The 21918-nt window shown below is 42.9% G+C and overlaps 1 protein-coding gene across 2 annotated transcripts in view; it reads left to right on the top strand.

The window, feature by feature from the left end:
- Positions 1-14805: 14805 nt before the first annotated feature.
- Positions 14806-21918, top strand: part of LOC308416708 (acyl-coenzyme A synthetase ACSM2, mitochondrial) — a gene marked incomplete at both ends in the record, with an annotated part of 35047 nt that continues 27934 nt past the window's right edge. For both annotated transcript variants that reach the window (XM_080911764.1, XM_080911763.1), the window contains one exon: positions 14806-14982. In XM_080911764.1, coding sequence (XP_080767890.1) covers positions 14806-14982 — 177 coding nt within the window. The remainder of the gene's footprint in view (positions 14983-21918) is intronic.

Genomic DNA, 21918 nt, shown 5'->3' with positions numbered 1-21918 from the left:
AAAGGGCCACTTCACCCCATATGACAGTGGCCCTCCTCCTCCGAGACTATGGGCCCATAGATGAGGATGGCAATTAGGTCATGCAGTATTGGCCTTTCTCTTTAGCGAACTTGTACAACTAGAAGGCCCAACACTCCCCTCTTTCAGATAACCCCAAGGGGCTGATTAATTTCTTTGAGACTGTTTTATTTACTCATCAGCTCATCTGAGAGTGTTCTTCATGACTGAAGAGCAAGAGAGGATAATGCAGGAAGCCAGAAAGAATGACCTCTCAGACATGGGGGCACCATTGACAAGGCTGTCATTGACAGCAGGTTTCCCCTGACTAGACCTGGCTGGGAATTTAATATTGCAGAAGGTAAGGAGCACCTGAAGGTCTACTTCCAGGCTCTGTTGGTAGGTCTCAAGGGGGCCACACAATGACCAAGGTATGTGAGGTTAAGCAGGAACCAGACAAGTCACCTTCAGCCTTTCTAGAGTGGTTCATAAAGGTATTCTGCCAATGTATACCCTATGACCCCAGCAGTGAAGAACACAAAACTACTTTGACTATGACTTTCATAGATGAGGCTAGTAGAGATATATCAGGTAAAAGCTTCAGAAGCTAAATAAGTTGTTGAGGGATTTAGCATAGGTTGCTGAGAGGTTTACCATAACAGAAAGACGGAGGAGGAGAAGGGGCAGAGAAAGAGAAAGAAAAAAAGATGAAAGGGAGATGCAAAAAGAAAAGCATTGGGAAAGGAATTTATAGAGAACATTGGCTACAGTAGGTAGGAAAGGCAGAAAAGAGAGACACCAACCACAGAGAGACTGAAAACCCCTTGAAAAGGACCAGTGTGCATGTTGCAAAGAGAGGAGGCTGCTGGGAATAAGAAATCCCAGGCTTTGGGAAAAGTGCTCCCAAATGGTAAAGGTCTTAGCTCTGGGGAAAGACAGTGACTAGGGAGGACAGAGTTCAGACCCCCTTCTCAAACCCATGGTAACTCTGAGTGGGGGAGAAACCCACTCAATTCTTGGAGAACCCAGGGGCTCAACACTTGGTTCTCCTTCAAGCTGATAGTCTCATTTCCAAGAAAAAAATCTTGGGTCCAAGGAGCCACTGGCACCAAAATGCATTCATGGACTACCCAAAGAACAGTGGACCTAGGGATGAGCTGGATATCCCATTTATTTATGGTCATTCCAGACTGTCCCTACCTCTGTTGGGGCAAGACTTACTCTCCAAGATGGTGGCCCAGATACACTTTCTGGAGATGGGCAGCAACTAACTGGCCCCAAAGGAGCTCCTATACATGTTCTGACTATCAGACTAGATTATGAGTATAAATTATTTGAAACTATTTTCTACCACCAGGACTTGACTTGGTGGTAGAAACATTCCTGTGAGCCTGGGTGGAAGCGGCATAGATGAGCAAAGCAGAATGCCCCCCCCACACCCCATGGTGGTAGATCTCATGGTGTAGGCCGCCCTAGTTTCTCTCAGACAGTACCCTATGTCTCAGGAGGCACGAGAAAGAATTAAGCCACACATCCCTAGGCTCTTCCAGCTTGGGGTATTGAGTAAGTGCCATTTGGCCTGGAACACACCACTCCTGCCAGTTAGCACTAATTATTGCCCTGTCCAGAACTTATGAGAGGTAAACTGTTGCGTGGCTGACATCCACCCTACCATGCCTAACCACTACATTCTTTTGAGTTCTTTGCCACCTTCCAAAATTTGGTACACAGTCTTAGACTTAAAAGATACTTTCTTCTGCCTGCCCTTGGCACCCCAAAGTCAATAATACTTTGCCTTTAAATGGAAATACTCAGAGGATGGGACCACCGGTCAGCTGACATAGACTAGATTCCCCACCGGTTGGGCTCAATCTGGCCACCTTGCTGCCCGATCCCTACTTCAAGCCACCATAGCACGAGTGTCAAGAAATACTAGCAGAAGCCCATGAGTGGAGGAAAAACCTCTTTGACCAACCTCTACCATGGGCCGAGGCTACCTGGTTTACAGACAGAAGCAGTTTTCTCCATTAAGGTAAGAGGTGAGTAGGTGCTGCCATGGTGGATGACACAAATTACATCTGGGCTGAACCTTTACCCACCCCTGCTGCTAACTGCCCACACAAAAACCTTGGAAATGGGATTGGACTAAGGGATGGCCTCACTTAGAATATACAACAAAAGAAAAGGCCCAAATTGCTAGCCACCCACCAACTATTACTTAGAGCAGGAAGGACTCAAGAAGGGGAAACTTACTATCCTGAGAACAAGCAAAAGACTCACTTGGACAAATGTACAAATGTACTCATTTAGGGGATAAGAAGCTCATCCAAGCAGTCGAGGGATCTAAGGTATATGTAATGGACCTTAGGATTTTTAGTCAGAGACAGTAGAACAGTGTAAGGTATGTCAGCAAGTAAATGCTTACCCAGCCAAGAGCTAACAAGGCAAGAGGCCTAGGGGAGAATGACCTGGGGTATATTGGGAGGTCGATTTCACAGAAGTTAAGTCAGAAAAATGTGCTTACAAATACCTCCTAGAGTTTGTAGGTACTCTCTCTGGATGGGTTGAGGCTTTACCCACAAAGCAAGAAAGAACTACCATGGTAGCCAAGAAGATAGAAGAAATCTTCCCAAGGTTCAAAGTGCCCAACACAACTGGATCAAACAACAGTCCCACTTTTGTTTCTAAGATAAGTCAGGGATTAGAAAAGATATTGGGGACTAATTGGAAGCACCATTGTGCGTACCGTCTCCAGAGCTCAGAATAGGCAGAAAGAACGAACAGAACTCTAAAAGAGACCTTAACTAAATTGTTCTTGGAGACTAGCACTGACTGGGTGGTGCTGCTTCCCCTACTCCTGTTCCAAGGCTAGAACAACCCCCTACCATTTTAACTTGATTCATTTTGAGATCCTGTTTGGTACCCCAACTCCCTTGGTGCCCACAAAGCCCTCCCTGGAGTTATCCCAATTCACTGATAGGAACCTTTTCTTGGGGCTTTAAGCCCTTCAGTCAATACAACATTAGATTTGGCCCAAACTGTCTGCCTTATATGCCCCAGAAATACTGGAGACTCCTCACTGTTTCCAGACTGATGACTGGGTCTATGTCCTGAAGCATTAGGCACAGTCACTAGAACCCCAGTGGATGGGACTCTTCCTGGTGTTATTAACCACTCCTATAGCCCTCAAGTCATGGTATTGCAGCTTGGGTGTACTAGTCCCATGTGAAACCTGCAGATGCCCCACTCCCCAGTGAAACCCACTAGTCAGTATAGAAAAAGGACAATCCATTCAAGCTCAAGATTGCTGGGCCCTGATCATGTCTGCCTAGTGGTACCTCTGGATTTTGATTCCATCACCCATCCTATACAGCCCCCATTTGCCTGTCTGTCAAACCTGGACTATGGTTTTCACTGGAACTGCAGATGAGGTTGCCTCTCTGATGGCCTCCAAACCCTTCAACACCTGATGGCCTGACTTCATCTTCAACCTCTGCTAGCTGGTGGCAGGACTTGACTCGTGGGGCATCACTGCTCATGACAGGAACACCGGAGAAAGCAAACTGCCCATATGGGATAAATATGGCTCTGGCATAGGGGTGGGGGATGATAAGGTGTGCATTCCTTGCATGGAGGTATCACCTGTGGGAGACCCCAATTTACGTTTGCCTTCAAGATGGAAAAAGCCTGGCAGAAGTTCACTGATATGGGGATCCAAACCAGTTTTATTGCACCACCTGGGGATACAAAACTACAGGAGACACCTACTAAAACCCCTTCTCCTCTTGGGACTTGATCATGGACCCCTAACTTTTTTCCTACTATTGTTAGCATTTGAACCCTGCATATTGAACAAGCTTATAGCCTTCATAAAACCAAGAATAGGTGCAGTAAAGCTGATGGTCCTGTACCAACAACATGAGATCCTGAGGACAGGGCCTGAAGAATATGAGTTAGTCACCATAGACCCCTGAGTGTAGCTCTAAAACTAGAGCTAGTACAAGAAGAATGGGGAAATGAAGTCACTAAAGGTTTTTGCCAAACTTACATCCACCCGCCTCAGGTCAAGGCTAGGCCAGGTTCCAGGTTTCAGCTTCCTGCCTCTGTTCAAGGTTAGGCCAAGTTCCATTCTCATCCCATAGGAATGTTCTTAAGTAAAAAATTATCAGAATGTACTAATATTCACCCGATCATCTGGAAAATCTCAGGTAGAGTTCAAACGTGTGTCATTATCTGCCCAGACTTGCTAGCCAATAGATTTTAAGCCCAATATGCATCACTTCTCAGCCTTTTGGTTAAGATCAAGTATAAAGGTTAACGTGATTAACCAATAAGTTTGAACTGTAACCTTGATAATGTAACCTGTGCCCCTAAAAAGTATAAAAACTGCTTGTTATCGCCATTCTGGGTCTCCTTCCAGTCACTCACCTCAAGGGACTGATTGAGGGTTGACCACTACACACCAGAAAATAAATCTCTTGCTCCCTCCCTCCCTCACTCCCTCCCCTCCTCCATTTTAAACACACACACACATTTACACAAGCAATCACACATGCACAGATATGTGTACACAGATACCTGGACATTAAGACTTTCATAACACTTGTGCACACAAATGTACACAGGCACACTAACACATGCAGAAGCAGTCACGTGTGCAGCTACATACTTCAGATAGCCACACCGATTATATCAAAAATGTTTTATTTTCCTTATGGTGCTAATTTATATACCTAGGTATTCAGTGAATACTCTGGGATAGATTCTATTGTAAGTTCTTTAGCTAATTCAATAAACAAAAAAGGAAAACATCCCTGTCTTTAAAAAGCTTAAGTCCTAGGGGAAATAGACAGAAATAAGAAAATGTTTAAAATTGGTTTATATGTTGCTAAAAGGTGATTTAGGATTAAGGGTCATAGAGTCTGGTAATAGAGAGGAAGGAAGGGAAAGAGAACCAGTCTGGATGTGGCTTGCGATTTTAGGTGGGTAGGTGAAAAGGTAAGCTTTACTGCAGTGACTGAGATTATGACAAGGGATGCTAAAGATCTGAAGGATTAGAGGAAGCTATTCAAGTAGAAATCTGGAGGAAAGCAGTCTAATAAGAGAGTTGTCTGTGCAAAGGCTGGGCAGCGAGAGTCACCAAGAAGGGAATCAGTGTGGCTGAGGTGAAGGAGATATGTGAACAGGCAGGATGCTAGGAGTGTGATGGTTATATGGTCCTTTTGCAATTATGGCAAAACTGGGAGGCCATTTGATGTCAAGATTCACTGTTTTCTTCTAAATGGAAATGTGACATGAGCTGACTTCTAAACTGTGCTTAACAGTACCTAAATTTTACTAAGTCATTTTCCATCTTATTATCTGCTCTTCCTCCAAACTAGAAGGAGTATGTTTTGGCTACACCCATGTCTTTTTGACAGATATTTGCTGGCTAATTGACAGAAACAGGCCTATGAGGATGGGTTTCCATGGCTCGCTTATCTTTTGGAAGCTGACTCTAGAAGTATTAAAACAAATACTTTTGCAGGACCCTTTGTTCCATTTTCTAAGAAGATAAATAGTGTGTGTGTGTGTGTGTGTGTGTGTGTGTGTGTGTGTGATTACCTGAATATGAATGATTTTGACTGCTATTCCTGTGACTGTGCTCCCTCCAATCTTCCCCAGACATGGGCTCATCAGGAGTGATCCCCAGAACCTGCATTTGTGCAGGGGTTTGGATTTGATTCAAGATGTCCTTTCCTAATCTATTCCAAACTGCACTGGCTTCAACTCATCGTATGTCTACAGTGATTAGTGCATTTTGTATTCTTTTGTTTATTTATATTTTAAATAAGTAAATAACATGAACTTGAGTAATTAAATTTAAAGAAAAAATACTTTAACTTCAATCAAAATTAAAATATCTTACCTCTCCAGAAGTTACAGAGTTTGACTGTTCTGATTTGTTTGCTTACTTTTTTGTTTTGTTATGTTGATGATCAAATTCAGGGTCTCACAAATATTAGACACATTCCACCTCTGAGTGCATGTCCAACTGTCCTGAAATGTATAACCCTGAGATTACACCTCACACCAGTGAGAATGGTGAAGATCAAAAATTCAAGTAACAGCAGATACTGGCAAGGATGTGGAGAAAGAGAAACACTCCTTTATTGTTGGTGGGATTTCAAGCTGGTACAACCATTCTGGAAATTAGTCTGCAAGTTTCTCAGAAAATTGAACACAGTACTACCTGTGGACCCAGCTATACCACTCCTAGGCATATTCCCAAAAGACACTCCAACATTTAACAAGGACACATGTTCCACCATGTTCATGGCAGCCTTATTTATAATAGCCAGAAGCTTGAAATAACCTAGATGTCCTTCAACAGAGGAAAGGATTTTAAAAAATGAGGTACAGTTTTACAATGGAGTACTACTCAGCTAAAAACAATGACTTCGTGAAATTCTTAGGCAAATGGATAGAACTAGAGACTATCATCCTGAGTGAGGTAACCCAGTAACAAAAGAACACACATGGTACGCACTCACTGATAAGCAGATACTAGCCCAATAAGCTCAGAATACCCAAGACACAATTCACAAACCTTATGAAGCTCAAAAAGAAGGAAGACCAGAATGTGGATGCCTCAGTCCTTCTTAGAAGGAAGGACAAAATACTCACCGGAGGAAATACAGGGACAAATAGAGGAGCAGGGACTGAAGAAAAGATCATCCAGAGACTGCCTAATTTGGGGATCCAACCCATAAGCAGCTACCAAACCTAGTCATTACTGCTGATGCCAAGAAGGGCTTACTGGCAGAAGCCTGATATGGATGCCTCCTCAGAGTCTCTGCCAGAGCCATACGGATACAGATGAGGATGCTTGCAGTTAACCACAGGACTCCAATGGAGGAGCTAGAAAAAAAAAAAAAAAAACTGGAGGAGCTAAAAGGGTTTGCAAACCCATGGGAAGAGCAACAATATCAACCAACCAAACCCTCCAGAGCTCCCAGGGGCTAAAACACCATTCAATGAGCACACATGGAGAGACCCATGGCTCCAGTTACATATGTAGCAGAGGATAGCATTGTCTTGAATCAGTGGTAGAAAAAGCCTTTGGTCCAGTGAAGGCTAGTTTTTCCAGTGTAGGGGAATGCCAAAGCACTTAGGTGGGAGTAGGTGGTTGGGAGTGGGAGCATCTTCATGGAAGCAAGGGAAGCAGGAGGAGGGATGGAAGTGGGGGAAAAGTGGATAACATTTGAAATGTAACTACAGAGAACATTTGTCTTTGTCGGGGTTTCTATTCCTGCACAGACATCATGACTAAGAAGCAAGTTGGAGATTAAAGGGTTTATTCAGCTGACACTTCCACATTGCTGTTCATCACCAAAGAAAGTCAAAACTGGAACCCAAGCAGCTCAGAAAGCAGGAGATGATGCAGAGGCCAGTCCTACATCAGATGTCATGAGTTATCAAATGAACGTGCCAGCACTAGGGATGGGCTACCAAAGTGAGTTGTTTGTCAAGTAGGCCTTAGAGTCTCTCAAACAATACAGACTGTTGCTATTGTTCTTAGTCATCCTCCAAAATAGAGGATTTGGCCCTCTTGCTGAAGATATCATATATTGTGGTTTCAAGTCATAGAAAAATCAAGCACTGAGCTGAGAGCTTCATCCTTACTAGGCTAGTTTTCGTAGTGCGGGGAGGTGCTAGTCTGCATGCAGGGGAGAAAAGTCATCCTACATTCAATATTAACCATCCAGGCAAGACATGTCCACTGGTAAAAGTCATGGCATGACAGCTATGAGGATAACTAACCACTCTTTGGTTGTATTTGAAGCTCATTCTACAGGAGAGAATCCATGCTTGGTAGTGTAAACCTGACTGAAATCCCATAGCTAGAGAGGCCATAGTCTCCAGTTGGGGAACGTATATGGTTGTTTTGATAAATGGAGATGGTGTCAACTTGTCTTGTAAATATTTACTTTTATGCCCATAGACCTGTTTTTTTTTTTTTTTTTTTTTTTTTTTTTTTTTTTTTTTTTTTTACTCTTCCATGGCTCAGGAAATATTGAAAAGAGGGCAGAAAAAAAAAAAAAAAAAACCAGGCAGGGGAAGAGCTTGAGGATGGAGCATGTTTGGTATGAAACACTATCTTCCACCATGAACTCAAAAGGACAGCGGATATCTTCACCACACTGGATGCTTCAACATCCCCTTGTGGATGCTGGAGAGATTCACAAAGCCACACCACCACCACCACCATCGAGGAACTGTCAGCAGTTAATGGTTACTAAAGCAGGCAAAGTCATAGTCCTCAGTGACATAGCCACTGTTAAGTCACTTTTGCTCAAGTTAAATAATTCCCCACCATGCCATAAAAATGAATATAAAAGTAGGAGGTGGAATGTATTAGGGGGAAAGAGTTTTGTGATAAGATGATAATGGGGAGCATGGTCAAAGTAGATTTTATATGCTACACACACAAACACACACACACACACACACACACACACACACACACACACACACACACACACACGCAATCTTTTTTGAAAATTAAATATATTAACCTAAAACATAAAAGCCCATGAATCTAGACTGCAGAGTGGGAACACAAGGCTTTAAAAGCATCAGTGAGCAGGAAAGGTAGCATGAAATCTACTCCTGCCTTATATCCAGAAAAAGACTTAAGCCCAGCAGAGGTCAGTAGTTTGAATGTCCTCAATAAGCACCTAAGATGGGGCAACTGCACCTATAAAGGAGAAAAAGCAATGGGAAGAATAACCTGTCATTCTGGACTCCAGGTAAGCACAGTAAATCTCAGGAGACTGCCAAACACTGACCAGGAAGTAAATCTTTTCTAATTCTTTCATAAAACAGCTTCTGCCCTTCCAAACAAATCCTACTGAAGTCCCCCAACATAGAGCCCTATGGGAGAAGAGCAGTTCAGGCTTAGGCTTCTACCCTAGACATGGGCTAATAGTGCTAGAGAAAATAGACAGAGGACAGCCCAGCTGGCTCCACATGCTTGATGTTCTGAAGGCTTACTGTGGGCACATAGGAGTGGCCCTAAGACGCAATGACAAAAGAAAATGTCAAAAAGGGTTTAATGTCAATATAGAGAACTTTTCAGAAGAGCGCAGAAGAGCTCATGGCTGAATGGTTCAAAGGCAATTCGGAATCTCTATTGTGGAAGTATAGAAGAAGAATGAGAAACACCTTCAGGGTTGGCACCCTTATGTCACAGGATGGGCATGGAGGTCACAGGACAGCTGGCAGGCACAAGTTCTTGCACCATCTTGAGCAGAACCTCTCTGGTTTGTGTTGCTGTGCGGCATTCTCCGGGGCTGGTTGGTCTTGTAAGCTTCCAGATGGTTCGCCTGTCTCTGCTTCATATCTTGTCCTAGGAGTGCTGGGATTACACATGCATGCTACCACATCTCAGGCATGTATCACAAGTACTTTCACCCATGGATCCATTTCCCCACCCCACCTTTGTGTTTCTGATTTTATGAATGAGTCAAGCAGCAACAACAGAGCACACAGGGTTTTTTTTTTTTTTTTTTTTTTTTTTTTTTTTTTTTTTTTTTTTTTTTTGCTTAACACACTCGGTAAGAATCATTTCATCATGTCTTTGTTGAATTTTAACAAAATCTCAATTGTTTGATTTTACTAATGAAGACTCAGGAGCCAGGTGCTGGGGTAAAAACCTCTATCTCAGAGAGGCAGAGAAAGCAACCAGCTGAACTTCTTTCACAGTCGACATCTGCTAGGCATTCTCCTCTCTCATACTGTCTCAAACAACCTCATTCAAACTCCAAGTCCTTCCTGTTTACTTCCTGTGTGTGACTCTATCTGTCCTACTAATTCCCTCTTACTAAATGTGGTTTTTCCTTAATAATACTGTTTACTTCCTGTCAACTGACTGCTTGCTTTACCTCTTGACCTGTGGTTGACTTTATTTAATCCTGTTTACAATATTCAAGAAGAAAGCTCTTAGATTAATGATGTGTGCTAAGACTGAACCACACCATAACTAAAAACATGTTTATCTTGTAAATAGTACAACCTTGGGATTTACAGTGTGATCAAATGTCTTGCAACACATCTTTCATGCAGACTTGGAGATGTCTCTGTTAACCTAGCAAACAGAAAGAGAAACTAAGGCTTGAATTATCAGTGGTCCTCGAAGGCTGGAAAGCATGACTGGGGGCTTTTTGCCACTCTGAACTATTCACTGGAATAGTGGATGACACTGGAAACAGGATGACATGAAAATAAACGTTAGACTATTAGAAAAATTGCTAAAGAGCTGTGGAGAGGAAAGGAAGGGTGAACAGGGGCCACTTTTGTTCCCTCTAGATAAACAAGGAAAGTGAGTTTGAAGACAATGACCTTCATTCCCCAAGAAAGACAGAGCTAGAATCTATGTAACCATATGAGTCGACCATTTATGTTCCTCTTTCCCCCTATTTGATCTTTCTGAATCTGTTCTGAAATCTCATTTGCCTGTCTGCCTCACAGGTAATATGGCCACTTGACTTGAGATAAGGGTTGCTTGGTACCAATTCTAGGTAGGTGACATTTTCTTTACCAGTGTTGGCATTGGGCAGTTGTTCCTGCACCAGTATTTGATGCCCTATATGCCCATGCACATGTAAGAAACCCTAATTAAACCAAGTGTGTCAAAACCATGTCTTCCTATACACACACACACACACACACACACACACACACACACACCAAAAACAAAAGACAGTCACCAGTGGGAGGAAGATGAAGAGAGGGAAAGTAGGTGAGTACGATCACAATGTAAAAACTGTCAAAAAGAATGTTTCTCTCTCTCTCTCTCTCTCTCTCTCTCTCTCTCTCTCTCTCTATCTATCTGTGTGTGTGTGTGTGTGTGTGTGTGTTTCTATGTATGTGTGTGTGTGCATATACACATAAATGACCCCTCATTCACAAGGTTGTTTTGAGGATGAAGGACAATTTATTCAACACACATTTACTATATTTACTGGATGGGTACCTGAAGCTGCTTTAGGACTTTGGGAAATAAGAATCCTGAAACATAAAATTCCCTCCACTCAAGAGCATGTATGAAAAAAAAAGCAAAGAGAAAGCATGGGTGGTGAGTGAGATACATCTGGCCAGAGAGAAGAACTATAGCAGAGAAAATGGAGGCTGTGATGTTAGATCAGATCACTGAAAGGACTCACAAAGGGCTGGAGAAGTGGCTCAGTAGTTAAGAGCATGGGCCCGAGGTCAGTTCCCAGTACCTATACCAGGCTGCTCACAGTGTCCTCAGCTCCATGTTTCTGACATTGCCTTCTGGGTTTCCTAGGGACCTGCACACAAGCATATTGCATACACAAAAGTAAGAAAATATTTGATTGAAGAATGCTTTGGTTGAAAAGCAAGAACAAATCATGATGCTTTAATTTGCATTGCATTGCTGTGACCACAAGAAACCCGAGGAAGAGAAGGTTCATTTCATCTTGCAGTTCAAAATCCATTATACAAGGAAGTCAGGGCATGAACTCACAGAAAGATCCCAGAGGCAGAAACTGAAGCAGAGGCCTTAGAAGAATGCTTCTGGCTGGCTCAGTCTCAAAGGCTTGTTCAGAAAATGTTATATATATATATATATATATATATATGTATGTATGTATAGTTATGTAGTTCCATTTGTGCATAATATGTGTTTATATATGTAATATCTTATAAGTGATATATATATATAACCCAGTACCCTTCCTATGGCAGTACCACATATAGGGTTGGACCCTCCCACATCAATCATTAATCAAAAATCTCTGCCACAGACTTGCTCATAGGACAATCTGGTGAATGTCTTGTTTTTGGTTTTTTTTTTTTTTTTTTTTTAAATATGAGGTCAACAGATTATTTCAGCTTCTGCAAAAAAAAAAAAAAAATCAAACAAACAAAAAAAAAAAAACCAAAGTCATAACCCCCCCCAAAAAAAATGAACAAATAAGAAAAACAAAAACAAAAACACCCTCACAACCTAGCACAGATGACATTTAGACAGGATGTGATGCTAGCAGGTGAACTGGTCATCCAACTGGATTGGGGAAAAATTTCAGGCAGAGGGAATAATATTCACCAAGGTTCTGAGGCCAGAGTGTGTCTGGCATGAAGACAGGATGACAAAGAAGGCCCACTGACTGGACTAGGAAAGCAGGAGGAAGAGCTCTAGGAAGACATTGTGGTAGTGAACTACAAGACATCTCCATATGGAAGACTTCATGGTCTGACTGAGTTAAGTCATGCTCATTCTGAGAACAGATTTCAAGGGGAGAGGCAAGAAGAATAGAATAGCACGAGGTGCCCCTATGCTGGCTAGTCATGTGTCATCTCGACACACACTCGAGTTACTTGAAAGGAAGGAGCCTCAGTTGAGACAAGGCCTTCATCAAATCCAACTGTAGGGCATTTTCTTAGTGACTAGTTTGAGAGGAGCCAGCTCACTATAGTCAGTGCAATCCATGAGCTGGCAGTCCTGGGTTCTACAAGAACAAGCCAGTAAGCAGCTCTCCTCCATGGCCTCTGCATCAGCTCATGCCTCCAGGTTCCTGCTAAGTTTCAGTTCCTTTCCCGGCTTTATTCAATAATGCACTACAACGTGGAAGCGTGAACCAAATCAACCCATTCCTCACTAACTTGTGCTTGGTCATGGTGTTTCATCAGAGTGACAGTAATGCCAAGACAAATAGAAAATAATGGTTTGGGACACCGAAGAGAGTAGGACAAATTGCAGTCACAGCTGGAAGGCAGAGCCAACAGATTGACCAGATCTAGGCATAAAGGTGGTGAAAACCTGAGATTTCATTCAGGGAAAACAGGAACAATGGGTGGCCATCTGCTGGTAAAGGCCTAAGATGCAGTGTGATGGTTTGAAGATAGAATACCTTGCACTATCCGAATCTACTTTTAAAAACCTATTAGAGATCCAGCTGAACATCAAATAGGTGAGCACCCAGGAAAGAGATCCAATCATGAGACACACTTGTGGGACCATTGGCAAGAGGCCTGGATCCAAACAGTGAGCCTAGATCAGTGTCACAAACAGCAGGAAAAGAGACCCTTAGTAGAAGCCAAATGAATGAAAAGTTTAAGGGTAGTGAGTTAGTGCACGGAGACTCTGAAACTCCATTGTCTTCCCCTGGTCAGCAGAAAAGCTTACTGTCAATTAAGGGAATTAACCTCACTTCCCTTGGGCTAAGAAGCAGTTCAGTTGACACCCCACCACAGACTCAAAGACTGTGCTGCACATAAACTTCACCATTAACCTAGAGTTATGCACCATTAATGATTAACTGAGCCCTCGGAGGCTGCTCAGATTTAATTAGGGAGCAGTCAGCTTCACTGCTCTTCTCTCCACTGATGCTTCGGGAACGCTTGTACTACTTCCTGAGAGGAAAGTAAACCAAGCTACTGCCAGAGAGATGTTCAGTAGAGTACCGACAGGTGAGCGTTTATGCAAGAGGAAGAAGACTGGGGCCACGCATCATAACACTCACCGTGGGTCATGAGGGGTAAAGGATAGCAAGGACAGGGGAAATCCGCAAAAAGAAAATAGTTCAAAACTCCTAGGAGCCACAAAGGGAGTATCACAAAGTGTTAATGAGGGGGCAGCATTGAATAGAGGAGAGAGCTTTCAGCCAACCAGAAGTGGAGGATGGGAGAGCTGGACAAGAGTATACACAGAAGCAGAGAGTTGGTTAATGGTGAAGGTGTAGATGCTTAATTTAAAGAGGTGAGGCTAAAAGATAAGAAAGCCACCCACTGAAAGGGAGAGAGAGCATCAACCATGAAAACACTAGCTATCGCTACCCAGGGCCTGGGAAGGAAATTCTTGCCTCTTCTTTGAGAAATCAAGAGAAAATTTGTAAGTGTCACAAACAAGCATCTAATGGCTTCTTCCTGAACCAAGGGGGCTGGGAATCCAGCCAATGGGATAGATTGCTGGCTCAGTTCCATGACTCAAAGGTCACTAGGCTTAAAAGTCTACAGTCTCATCCAAGAGCATGTGACAGAATTCAAAGACCAATATTTATAGCCTCGAAACATCTTTCCCTAGAGCCAATGACGCTGAAAAAATTACAAAAGCTATAATGCTGTACATGATTGCTTATATCAGATACTGCATTGTACATGGGTAGTTTTTCCGATATCTCAATCAAAACAGACTCCAAAGAATTAGTGTATTCTCCAGCAGTGGGTGCATTAGCAAGCAGCCCATGCATTTCATAGTTATCTCCTTCTAAACACAGATCTAGAATGTGCCTACAAAACATAGTTGAAAATTACCGTAGGTTGAAAGAGGCCAGGTTGGGCCTGTCTTAGTTCCTTATTGGGGGACTCAGGAAAAGTTAGTGCTCATCTGGGGTATGTAGTTCTCACAGAAAGCCCCCAAAATGGCGATAGAGAGATGGCACTTTGGGTAAGAGTACTTACTACAATAGCATGAGAACCCTCATTCAGAAGTTGAGCACCCATGTAAAAAAAACTATGTGTTTGTGTGAGCCCAGAGCTAGGGGAGTGGAGATAAAAGGATGACCGGGACTTCCTGGCCAGCAAGCCTAGTGAGAAATGGGAGCTGATGGGATGGTACTTTAGGAGAATAATGCACAGAAAGAGACTGAACTGGGCACTCAGTTTCAACTCAATTCACTCACGAATACAAGCAATCAACCCTGGAGGACATAAGAGATAGCTGTCCCCACTAGCTTATAATGAGTGTCAAAATCCAGTAAAGAAGACCTCACCTATAATCCTTCCTTCACAGCTCTGACCATGCACTGGCTGTGGAAAAATCCAAGAATTTGCACCCTCTGGGGTACTGAGATGTTCCGCTGTAATTTCCATACTAATATCAAGAAACTAATGCCCATACAGTGGGACCACCAAGAAGTTCCTGCCAAGTTCAACTTCGCTAGTGATGTGATAGATCACTGGGCTAGCATGGAGAAGGTAAGGGGGGGAGTGGATGGTACAACTTGAATAAGTCCACTCATTTATCAAGCCATTTGTATAACATTACAGGATGCTTTACTACATCTCAGACACCATCAAAACCTGTGAACAGGATGGTTCTCTTCCTTGATGCAGCCTAGAGTGACTTGGAAGAAAGGCAGAAGAACTATGCAGTTCTGTCAGAGAAGCAATTTCTTGCAGGAGTCAGTAACTGCAGACACTCAAAACTGGGCACTGTGCTGAGAATCAGTAATTGTTGAATATTCATTTATTAATAATATCTCTCACAACCCCTTAGAGGTTCAGGGAATATTATGGAAGAAGGGACAGAAAGAATGTAAGAAATAGGTGTGTGGAATGAGATTTCTGGGCATGAGATGGCTGTTGCACTTTTGAATTAACAGAAACAGTAAGTACATGCACTAAATTTCATGGAGTAGGGAGGAGCTTACAGGCCCCATCTCTCACAGAGGATTTTCACACAGGTAAAAGCTAAAGAGGGATGGTGAGACATTTTATGCAGTAGTGTAGCCACTAGTAATGTGTTCATGCTCCTCCTATAAACAAACCTTTACCCAGGCTCCTGATAAAACTTACTAAAACACACACACAAAACACAAAAGAGACAGGAGAAGATTATGGGAGGGTAAATATGGTTGGAATGAATTGTATACATATAAGAAATTTGTTATTAAACATAAAATTGCATATAGTTAATACATGCTGCTACAAAAACTTTAAAATGAAGACAGGAGGCACATAGCATATGGTGTGACCTAATAACCTACTAACCCCAAACACATGCTCTATTGTTACCTCCAACATGAAATAAAGAGAGGTGTGGTGGAGCATAGATGAGGTGGGAGAACTTGTATTGGACTGACTGAGTATGTAGTGTTATGAGATATTCATCAGCTCAAACATGAGTTTTTAAGCCAATAGAAAGTCTTTATTAGACAGCTGGTGACTACACTGGGTATTCACGATCCCAAGGTAACACCGAGCCTTTCTCAGGGTAAGCCCTTTAGCACAAAAACCATGTTCTGGGTTGACATTCTTTAATTAACAAGGACAGTAAGCTGGAAGCAGAACTGTGGAAGATAATTGCTAAAAAGCTAAAAACAAGACCCTTCTTGTGACATAGAGTCTGACTCCCCAGGAGTTTCCTATTTTCCAAAGGCCAGAATTTTTAATTCCCCTTGTTTTTTGGCAACTAGGAGGGTCCAGCCATCCATTGGGCATGTATAGAATTGTAAAGGGTATGTACATTTTGAGCCTTTTCCCCAGTACTATATGAATCCTGATGGATTAGGCCTTTGTTTCAGTTCCAGACTATGATTCTGACTACACATTGAATTTTTCAGCCTGAATGGTATTTCCATTACGGAGTCAGTTGTGTTAAGGTCTGTCTGGGACCCCACTGGTCTTAGTGAATGAGTCCAGTCCATGACTGGACTCATCCTGTTTTAATGTAAGACACAGAGACTCACTGTAAATCCAGTCAGAATGAGAATTAATCATCAGCTAGTGCTGATAGAGTAGTTAGCCAGGAGGACTAAGGAAACAGAGACAGATATGTTATTTTTTCAACCACAGCAAGACTTTCTCAAATTACTCCTAATATATTAGCATAAAAACAAAAGGTTTCTCCAAAAGCCATACATACTTTCTTTATATCATGAGACATCTAAACCTCTCCAATCTTGTAAGACCATCTAATTGCTATTTTAATTCAGAAAGCTGAACTCTAATACCTCTTGGTCATGACCAATCTATGTTCTTCAAATTTGGAAAGTACTAGAAGAAGAAGATTTAGTCAAACCATTAGTACATGCCCACCAAGTAGTCTCGGAGGTCCAACAATATTGTTGTCCATATGGATTAACCCATAAGGCAGACTAGCAGGCATCAGAATAAGAGAACATGGCAAGGTAACAGGTTTTTTAATATTAAATTATGTTTTGTCCCTTATAAGTCCTCTAACATTAATTTGGGCTGCCCATAGTCGTGGAAGTTTTGTCAGTCAATGGGCTGACAGTTTGGTTGGTTCCTCCCTCTATGTAGTCCAGGGGCCAGGTAACTAAGCATAACCAGCAATCCTAGCTGATTTTTTTTGGGAATAATTATCTCTATCCCCAGGGTCGCTTGCTGTGGCATAGACTCCGATTCCCCAGCATTTTCTATGTTCCAAAGGACAGAATCTTTTAAATATCCTGTGTTTTGGCAACCAGGGGTCCAGATACAGGGTATGTGTGTAGAACTGTAAAGGTCAAGGTGGAATATGGGTTGCTGGTCTGTAGTCACACAAGATAAACCCTTTTTATATCTGTCTTCCTCAGTTCCCAGGTCTAGGTTGGGGGCTGTGGAGGTTGGACTACAACCCTATATTCATACCAGACACAAGTCTTAGGAGGAAGTAGAGGTCCCAAAGAAGTCTGGAGACAGTCTATTTGGTAGTAGCATCCATGGCTTCCATTTTATTGACCTGGGTGAGGTGAATCCATGGTATAATACTGTCAGTTATCTTCACAGCCGTGGAGTGGATACAATTGCCTTGTAGGGTCCTTTCCAAGTTGGTTTTGACCCAGATATGATCACTGGACTGGAACAAGAAAAAACTGGTGGGAGACTCGGTGATGGGTCTCTTGGATAGTCCAATGTAGAGCCTTTCTCTACTGGAGGGCCTGTAGTGACTTGAAAAAGAAATGTTACAAGAATTATTCCAACTGCTGATCTTGGAGTCTGGGAAGCAGTGGGGGAGGTCTTCCAAACATAATCTCATAGAGCCAGATACATTCCTCCCTATATGGTGTGCAGCTGGTCGAAGCAAAGCAAAGGAAGGTTTATCCATCCTTTGGTAGACTCGAATGGGAGTTTTGGTAAGGTTTCTTTTATTGTCCTGGTTCTTTCTAACCTGCCCAGAATTCTGAAGTCTATATGAAAAATAAAATTTTTAATCTGTGTCTAAAGCTTTAGCTATTATTTGAAAAGTTTTGGCTATAAAAAACTAGGCCATTGCTGGGCCCCATTCCTAGGGGGAGTCTAAACCAGGTGACCAGTTTGTGGAGGAGCTTTTAGCTACTATTAGAGCAGTTTCAATTCAAAATAGGAATGCTTCTACCCACCCTGAAAAGGTATCTTTAAAAATTACCTAGTATTTTTTTTCTTATATTTTCCTTTCCTTAATTTATTTTTTTATTCACACTATATTCCAATCACAGCCTCTCCTTCCTCCTCTCCTTCCAGCCCCACCCTTACAAATATCTTCCCTGACTACCCCATCCTCTTTTTCTCATATAAGGGGAAGCCCCTCTTGTCTACCACCACACACTGGGACATCTAGTCTCAGAAGGACTAAGCAATTGCTCTCTCACTGAGGCCCAACCAGGCAATCTAGTTAGGGGAAGGGAGTCCAGAGGCAGGCATCAGAGTCAAAGACAACTCCCATTCCAACTATTAGGGGACCAACATGAAAACCAAGATGCACATCTGTTACAAATGTGGTTTGGGCCTAGGTCCAGCCCCTGCATCTTCTCTGGTGGGTGGTCCAGTCTATGTGATTTCCCACATGGGCCCAGGTTAGTTGACTCTATAGGTCTTCTTGTGGTGTCCTTGACCCCTCTGGTTTGCTCAAACCTATCCCCTATGCTTCCACAAGACTCCTTGAGCTTCTTCTGATGTTTGGCTGTGGGTCTCTGCATCTGTCTCCATCCACTGCTGGGTGAAACCCCTCAGATGATAGTTATGCTAGATACCTGTCTGCAAGTACAACAGAGTATCATGAATAATATCAAGGGTTGGTTCTGCTGGGAGCCTCCTGGCCTGCAGAAGGTAGTGGTGGAGAGCACAGAGTAGGACTCTGGGGTTGGCTTTAAAGTCTGGGAGTCTCCAAACAATTCGATTCTCTAACTGTACTGAAATGCTGATGATAACTTCTAAAAGTCCTAAAACCTTCCTTGCTCTTTTTGGGGGTAAAAGGCTGTTGGCTTAGGCAATTAATACCTATAGCCTAACAGCCGAGGATTAAGTAATGTGGCCTTTGTTCTAACTCAGCAGAAACTGTTGAGCTCTAACTTTCAGCCTGCTAGTAGAAGAGGTTGGAGAATACATATTTCAGGTCAAAGATTGTGTACACCTGATTCTCTGAACGAACCAGACTCATGAGAATCAGAGGTCCCAGGTTTCTTCACAGGCAGGAGAGGTAGAATCCAAGGTGACTGGCTGGGCGCCAAGATGCCTGTCTCTTTAAACTAGGCAATATACACTGCAATTTCCCCCATGTGTCCAGGGTCACTGGGTTTTGTTTAATTTGGAAACAGGTAGCTGAACTGGGTAGTTGAACAATTATAGGAGCTTGGGGTTGGGCCAGTCCTAAGGTATTGATTAATCCCCTATGGGAGGGTAAGACACCCAAACTTTGCTGCTTATCTGTAAGTCTTACTTGTGTTTCATCACAAGAGAACAGGACAGTGGCTTTTAGTTATATAAAAGATCTTGTCGCACTCAGCTCTCTATTGTTAAACACCCTTGAAGGGACTTCCACCAACTGGGACTCAGCTGTACCTTAACATTTTTTTAACTTTCTTTTTTTAACATCTGGGGACGAGTAGGCAACAAAAGACATCTTTTTAGTAGCTATCTTTAATCCTTTAAAAAGGGCCTAGTGAAAGTTGTTTAAAGTCTGTATGGTCAGTGTTAAATAGACAGAAGGAAAAAAAATCCATTTTATCCAGGCTGTTGTCTGGTAGTGATCCCCTCGCTCAGCCCAGGAGCATGCATTTGTTTGTTTTTACTTTTTTCATGGAATAAGGGGTTTTATGGACCACTGGTTAAAACGGGAGACATAAATCATAATGGAAAAAGGAGTAGAACTTTGTTTTTTCCTTCTGGCTCAGCCCAGAGGAATTTTTTTTACCTTCCCTGAGGCCTCTTAGAGCAGGCACAGAGCAGAAGGCACTCTTGCCTAGGAGACTCTTTCTCTCCTTGTGTGTTTTCATCTTAGATGGCAGGAACCCTGGATGAGACACCTGGCTCCTTCCTGCCTCCATGCAGGGACTAGTCCTGACCAAGAACAGGAGTCTGGCAACAAAACAGGCAAGCGCGGGGGACAGGAGTGTCTTTTGGGGATTCTTTGAGTGACCTGGCAGAAGCAAGAGGATTTAGGTCCCCAAAAGGATGGGGCATAGTTCTTAAGCAGGGACAAGGGAAAGCCACTGGTCAATGCAAAGAAACAGATCTGGCAGAAACACATAGAAAGACAAACAGAAGTGTGCCCACACAGGGACACACAAAGACAAACACATAGAAACACACACACACACACACACACACACACACAGGGGGTGGGGGAGCAACCCGGAGGTGGCCACCACACATTCATACATCTGAGCAGACAGGAGGGGAGGACTCTCACACAGATCCTGCACCCTGGGATCAGCAGCCATGGTCCTCCTCTCCTGTGTTCAAACAGAAGGCATCTTAACCAGACTTACCTCTGGAGGTGACAGATAAGTTGATTTTCCAATTTGTTTCTTATTGTGGTGGAGGTGTCAGGCCCCTCTGAAGAGATAGGCAGCAATTGAATCAAAAGGAGTCCCGGGGGTCCTGGAATATCTCAAGTTTTACACTCCTCCAGGACCCCCCTGAGAACTGCACTCTTTCTTTTTGTAAGGGGCTCTGAGACCCTGGTAACTTGAGGTATGGTCTCTGGGATTTCTCTTGGGCTTTCAGAAACATTGTGATGTATTCACCAGAGAAGACTGCTCAGGCATGGGTCTCAGATAATAGAAAGTCTTTATAGCCAGCCACAGCTACACTGGGTGTTCAGGATCCCAGTGTATCCCTGAGTCATTCTAAGGGTGAGCTTCTAAGCACACACAAAAAAAAAAAAAAAAAAAAAAAAGAAAGAAAGAAAGAAAGAAAGAAAGAAAGAAAGAAAGAAAGAAAGAAAGAAAACAAACCGACCATGCTCTAGGTTGGCATACTTCAGTCAGTAAGAACAGCTAGCCAGAAGAGAAAACTACAGAAGCTAAAGAGCAAGGTTAGCACATTTTAAGACTTTCCCAGAATAATACAGACTTTGACTGATTATGCCTTTGACTTTTGGCAAGTGTTTCGTGTTTCTGTCTACATGCTGAGTTTTACAGCCTGAGTAGTACTTTCAGCATGGAGTCAGTTGTGCTAAGGTCTGAGGCTCTGTTACAACAGCGACCCCATAGGATCAGTTTAAACATTTGGTCTCATGCTGGTGATGATGGTTTTGGAGGTGGTAGAGGCTTTATCTAATAGGACTAGAGGGAGCAGGTCACGGAGGACATAACCCTGAAGTTTTGCTTTGTCAGTGGTCTCTGCTTCTCTCTTTGCCTCTTATCTGTCAGAGAGTAAGTAGCCTCTGTCCCACACTCCTACTGCTGTGACTCTCTGCCTCACCTTACACATGCTCAGAGTCAACACAGTCAACAGATATTGACAGAATCCTCTAATGTACAAGCTAAGAGATACATTAAGGTGTTTAACATGATCACAGAAAGAAACTAACACTCAAGGCTTAGCTAGTCTTCTCAGAAAACTAGGCCATATGTCCCTGCCATCAAAGTGTACAAGATGCCCACTCAACAGAGTAGAAAAGGGCTTCAGCCCAAGAGATGAGTTCGGGGTAGGGACAGAGATGTAGAAACCTCCAAGTCTCTTTTCCATCTATGAGATTCATTCACTACCAGCTCACCACTACCTTTACCAGAAATACAATTCAAGAGGCTGAACTGGCTCATCCAGGCTAAGGAAGGAGAAAAGCTGCCTTAACCAGCAAGGCAACCAAACAGGGATACCCAAAGGGAGCTGTGACAATGACATTCAGAAGTCCTGGCTCTATGACACAACCTTAGCACAGCGATTGTACCATCATCCTCTATGTTGATGATGGAACACAGATCC

Source organism: Micromys minutus (genome assembly GCF_963924665.1).
Source record: "Micromys minutus genome assembly, chromosome: 2".
Classification (NCBI taxonomy): Eukaryota; Metazoa; Chordata; class Mammalia; order Rodentia; family Muridae; genus Micromys; species Micromys minutus.
The sequence above is the reverse complement of the archived record's forward strand: the minus strand, read 5'-3'. Positions and strand labels throughout refer to the sequence as shown.